The following is a 5959-nucleotide window of genomic DNA, read 5'->3' as shown; positions in this document are numbered from 1 at the left end:
TTTTAGAGGTCCTGCTAATAGTGCGCTAGCTCCATAAATACACACACCTTAGCACCACAACTCAAAGTTCTTTGTTGTAAAACAAAACTCAAAGTTTCCACAAGTAGAACGAAACAGCTGCTATAGTTTTGTTAAATTTGTAGTGCTTGATTCAATCAAGTAGAATGAAGTAGCTCCATTCATTTTTAAAATTTGTTCATCAAACAATTTGGAATGGGAGACATGTCCTCTTATCAAAGTTACAGTGCTAGACAAGATCTAAAATTTTGCAGTCCAAAATTTGTTTATTTCGGATTATTTAATGGTCAAAATATTCAACACAAGATTACAAAATGCTAATATGAAAGAATAATAAGATATACTCCCTCGTGCGTGCAAGACTTCTGGCACCCTCAACACTTTTTACCTACTGTTCTCGACATTGTTCGGTCAGTACTGTTTAACAACACACTGTTTATTTACTGCTATATACCTGTGCATTAAAGTGTGCGTGTTAGGGCTAGTATCATATGCTCACCCATGAGTGAGTGTATAGTTCAGTAGTGGAGATGTAGCATGTGAGACTGACATTATGGGTTTAAAATCTTAGAAACCACTCTCTCTCTTTTTTTGTCTTCTTGAAGTGGTGGCCGTTTTGCATGTAAAGAAATGCTTCTCGCAGTAGTGGCAGTAGTGCGCAGGTCTATTGACGTGTTACAAACCATGTCCAAGTTTGACCACTTGGTGTGACTGAAAAATAAGCACTACTCATTATGGTTTAAAATAAGCTAACTGCTAAGGTGGGAGTGTGCTAGCTCTGTAATAAATATGCACACACGTTAGCTTCACAAGCACCACAACTCAAACTTTGCAATCCAAAGTAGAAACACCGGCAGCTGCAGCAACGCCGCCGTGTAGATGGCCACCATCCCTGGTTTCCCTGTGCTTGTGGTCACCATCTTGCTTGCATTTGCATGCACATCCTGCTTCCTCTCATTCTCAACTGCATCTTCTTCAGCTCCTGCTACACAACACAGCACGACATCCGATGATACTGATCTCCAGGCCCTGCTTTGCCTCAAGCTCCACCTCTCCAACTCCGATACTGCCGGAGCCATGGCTTCATGGAGCAATGACTCGTCAGTGCAGTACTGCAGCTGGCCTGGTGTCACCTGTGGGAAGAGACACACATCTCGTGTCACCATGCTGTATTTTGACTCAGCGAACCTCAGTGGCCAGATACCGCCATGTGTCGGCAGCCTCACTTTCCTTAGGGCTATCCACCTTCCAAACAACCAGCTGAACGGGCACATCCCGCCTGAGCTCGGCAGCCTGAATCGCCTCTTCTATTTAAACCTCCGCTACAACAACCTCACGGGCATGATACCAAGCACTCTGTCCTCCTGCTCCCACCTCCGGTTCATCGATCTTTCAACCAATCTCCTTGAAGGTGAGATCCCCTCAAGTCTGGTTAGCAATAAAACTTCACAACTGAAGGAGATCATCCTGAGCAACAACAAGCTACATGGCAGAATCCCAGATGGGCTGGGTACACTCTCCAGCCTTTCAGCTCTACTTGTCGCCAATAACACGCTGACAGGAGGCATCCCAGCTTTCCTTGCAAACAGTTCATCGCTTGAATTCCTAGAACTAACAAACAACCATCTCAGTGGGAAGATTCCTTCCGCTCTTTTTAACAGCTCATCGATTGAAGTCCTAGGCCTTGGAGGCAATAACTTTGTTGGGTCTGTGCCACCACTAGTGCATATCTTGTCACCACTATATACCCTGATCCTATCCAATAACAATCTCTCAGGTAGCATACCTTCCTCTCTAGGAAAATTTTCAGCTCTTACTTGGCTCTTGCTTTCACAAAACAACTTCCAAGGAGCCATTCCATCGAGTTTAGGAATGATTCCAAGCCTGGAACAATTGGACCTGACATTCAACAACCTGTCAGGGACTGTTCCAGCCTCTCTTTACCACAAAACAACACTTACATACCTCGCCGTCGGCACCAACAGACTCAGTGGCCAAATTCCATATGACATAGGTTTTACCCTTCCAAACATCCAAACACTGATTCTGCAAGGAAATCATTTCCATGGTCAGATCCCTGCTTCACTAGGCAATGCAACAAATATTCAGGTGTTGGACCTCCGTGACAATTCATTCCAAGGTACTATTCCTTCTTTTGGGAACCTGTCCAGCTTAACTGAACTGAATCTTGGGATGAATCAGCTAGAAGCCGGAGACTGGTCATTCTTGTCCTCATTGGCAAATTGCAGCCAGTTGGTTCTATTAAACGTAGACAGGAACATCCTTAAAGGAGAATTACCTGTTTCCATTGGGAACCTTCCAAGAAGTTTACAAGTATTATTGTTAACAGAAAATCAGATATCTGGAACCATACCACCAGAGATAGAGCACCTTACAAACCTTACCCTTCTTTACATGGAAAATAATTTACTTGCTGGAAACCTCCCTGACTCCATTGGAAACCTTCCAAACTTGTTTGTCCTTAGCTTATCCCAAAACAAACTTTCTGGACAGGTTCCATCATCCATTGGTAACCTCAACAAACTGAGTGAGCTCTATTTACAAGAAAATAATTTCAGTGGCTTGATCCCAAGAGCTTTAGGATACTGCAAAAATCTGGAAACTGTTAACCTTTCCTGTAATGGCTTCACTGGTAGCATACCGAAGGAGCTCTTCACCCTTTCCTTGCTTTCGGAAGGTCTGGACTTGTCTCACAATGAACTATCTGGAGAAATACCATTGGAGATTGGCGGCTTGATAAACCTCGACATGCTGAATATTTCCAATAACCAACTGAGTGGAACAATCCCCTCCACTCTAGGATCCTGCGTGCACTTGGGGTCCCTCCACATGGAAGGGAACCTTCTACATGGGAAAATCCCTGAATCTTTCATTAGTTTAAGAGGCATCAGTGAGATGGATCTTTCTCGAAATTACTTGTCTGGTGAAGTTCCTGAGTTCTTTGAGCTTTTCAGCTCTATGATGCTTCTCAATTTGTCGTTCAACAACCTCGAAGGACCGGTACCGACTGGTGGGATATTTCAGAACATAGGAGAGGTTGTGTTCATTGAAGGTAACAAGTTGTTGTGTGCCAGCAGTATCCACTTGCCACAGCTTCCACTCTGCAGTGAAGTGAGATCAAAAAAGAGAAAAGCCTACGGTATTCTGAAGATAGCAGGATTTACTGCTCTTTCCTTGGCCATCTTCTCGTGCTTTGTCGTCGTTCTCTTGAAGAAGAGAAAGAAAGTTAAACAAGAATCTCGTCCACCTTGCAAGGAGTTGAGGAAGTTCTCATATGCTGATTTAGTCATGGCAACAAATGATTTCTCTTTGGCCAACTTGATTGGTTCTGGAAAATCTGCATCAGTCTACAAAGGTAGACCAGGGCTCGAAGAAGATATAGTTGCTATCAAGGTTTTCAAACTCGATCAACTTGGCGCACCAAAGAGCTTCGTTGCTGAGTGTGAAGCTCTGAGGAACGCTCGTCATCGCAATCTTGTAAGGGTGATTACTGCATGCTCAACATTTGATCCATCAGGACATCCATTCAAAGCTCTTATTCTTGAATATATGCTTAATGGAAGCCTAGAGAGCTGGCTCTATCCAAATTTGAACAGGTATGGGTTGAGAAGCCCATTGAGTTTGGGCACCAGAATAACAATAGCAATGGATGTAGCTTCCGCTTTGGATTATCTACACAACCATTGTGTGCCCCCTGTGATCCATTGTGACTTAAAGCCCAGCAATGTCCTTCTTGATGATGTCATGTGTGCACGCCTTGCTGACTTCGGGTTAGCTAAATTTCTTCAAAGCTATAGTCATCAAAGTTCGACAAGCTTATTGGGACCAAGAGGATCAATTGGATACATTGCACCAGGTGAAAACTTATCCTTCAAAAACTTTCCACTATTCAATAATGCTCTTTAAGTTTTTCCAATATTAAGAAATAAAATTGTTTGATCAGTTACACACACATTAATTACAGAGTATGGCTTGGGAAGCAAACTCTCAGCAGAAGGTGATGTCTACAGCTATGGAATTATTATCTTAGAACTGCTGACAGGGAAGTGTCCAACAGATGAGATGTTTACAAATGGTTTGAACCTTCACACATTTGTGGAGAATGCGTTTCCTCAAAAGATTGGTGAGATTCTAGATCCTTGTATCGTTCAAGGTTTTAAAGATGATGGTGATGTGTACAACAATTTGGAGCAAGGAAATAATGCAACAGCTGGAGTGGAAAGCTGCATCCTGCATCTTGTTCAACTCGGTCTGTCATGCTCTGTGGAGACACCAAAGGAAAGACCATCAACGCAGGATGTTTATACTGAGGTTATCACAATCAAAGAAACATTTGCTGTGCTACGTGGATGAGTGAAAGGATTGTAGTTTCAATTGTTCACAAATTAGTGTTGCATGATGGCCTTTGTCTAATTTTCTTTTGAAAGGCCTTTTACTCTAAGATAAGCAGCATTTAAAAATGGTTTTGAATTTTCATTAAAATATAAATTATGTTTTTGAATTCGATTGTTAATACCTTTGCCATGATAATATATATTTCCCTAGAACTCAAATCCCTCACAAAAGAAATTTATCTCCATGTACAATTTTTCCTATGTACACAATTCCGTGGGAAAGTACCTTTTTATATATGCAGGACCAACATCTACCATGTCAGCAACTTTCTCTAGGGAGTTAGTTCCTAGGTAAATAATGGTTCCCTACTGTTTCTTAGTAGTAAAACTATTAGTAAACGAGACAAGTTGATTGGAGGTGAGAATTGAACCCCTGAACCTTTAGAAGGGTTATCTTAATACTCTGCCACCATGGTTACAAGAAAGATAACGAGCGGATCGCCTAGCGACTCGCCCGAAAGCTGCCGCCACCGCCGTCGCCCCTGCTTCCACCACCGCTGATCTCCATTCCCCCTCCAGCATCTCGCCAGAGCACGAAGGGAGTGGGGATCCATCGTTTTATTAAGTTTTCGAGTAGATGGAGTCTGTTACGATTAGGGTCTCTCCATGTGTAGCACCCAGTTTTTAAGAACAAAATCAGATACACACCATATGTGAGCCTAGGAAGTCAAATATCACATATAGCTACAAATAAGGGTAATATCAATAGACAATGCTCAATATATAACGTACTCAGTATAAAGGATATAACCTTAAACAGCAAATAGCGGAAAGACAACTCCGATCTTCGGGTGAAGACTCCAATTCCACAGGGACAACTGACTGGTTGACCACAAGCCTAATTCCTCCAAACTCTAGCAATCTGGTACCCATCCGGGATTTTTATCTAAATAATTGAAAAATAAAGCAAGCGTAAGTACATGTCGTACTCAACTAATATAACATGGCGTTCATGAGGCTCAAAAGGCTGACACTGGTTGAACTGCGATTAGCTTTTAATTGTCACAATTTTAGCATAGGAGTAGCAACAAGTTTATCACAAGCCCATATAAACACATGATCAGGTAAACATGAATAATGAATAGCATAAATATTAATCATTAGTGAGCATCTTTATCATTAGTATGATCAATGTTCATCATCTATTCTGTAAGGATTCCAAGGCCACTCGTGACCGTGAGCACGGCTGTTATAATAGTTTTACACTCTGTAGAGGTTGTACACTTTCACTATGAGTCGTGATTTACCCTTTCGCCTAAGGTGATCAGCCTCTTGACCCACTACCTTGGAAGTTCGGTAGGGTACACTATGAAGCCTTTCAAAGGTTCGTCTAACAAGTTTGGGCCACTAAGGTTTCCCCATCAATAAGCATGAACCCCCCTCCAGGGAGTGGCTAACAAAATACTAAGAAACCAAAGTGCACCCTCTTGGTAGGCCGAGATCATACCTGTCGGAGCCCCTCTTATGCCATAAAGTTAACCACTAACAAGCTAGAAAAAGTCCTCATACTGAGCTAAAGCCAGAGC

General features: G+C 42.3%; 1 protein-coding gene across 1 annotated transcript; it reads left to right on the top strand.

Moving 5' to 3' along the window:
- Positions 1–853: 853 nt before the first annotated feature.
- LOC136509001 (probable LRR receptor-like serine/threonine-protein kinase At3g47570) lies at positions 854–4584 on the top strand. Its single transcript, XM_066503795.1, has 2 exons — positions 854–3895; positions 4004–4584. Exons 1-2 carry the CDS (start codon positions 898–900, stop codon positions 4390–4392), a joined length of 3387 nt encoding a protein of 1128 aa, XP_066359892.1. The 5' UTR covers positions 854–897; the 3' UTR covers positions 4393–4584.
- Positions 4585–5959: the final 1375 nt, after the last annotated feature.

The sequence above is a fragment of the Miscanthus floridulus genome, chromosome 15 (assembly GCF_019320115.1).
Source record: "Miscanthus floridulus cultivar M001 chromosome 15, ASM1932011v1, whole genome shotgun sequence".
Classification (NCBI taxonomy): Eukaryota; Viridiplantae; Streptophyta; class Magnoliopsida; order Poales; family Poaceae; genus Miscanthus; species Miscanthus floridulus.
Note: the sequence above shows the minus strand (reverse complement) of the source record. Positions and strands in the feature narration are given on the sequence as shown.

Bases quoted from the DNA above. Each gene is read 5' to 3' on its own strand.
- LOC136509001 (XM_066503795.1), top strand. From the start codon at position 898: ATGGCCACCATCCCTGGTTTCCCTGTGCTTGTGGTCACCATCTTGCTT. The intron at 3,896-4,003 runs GTGAAAACTTAT...CATTAATTACAG, and splicing joins AATTGGATACATTGCACCAG to AGTATGGCTTGGGAAGCAAA.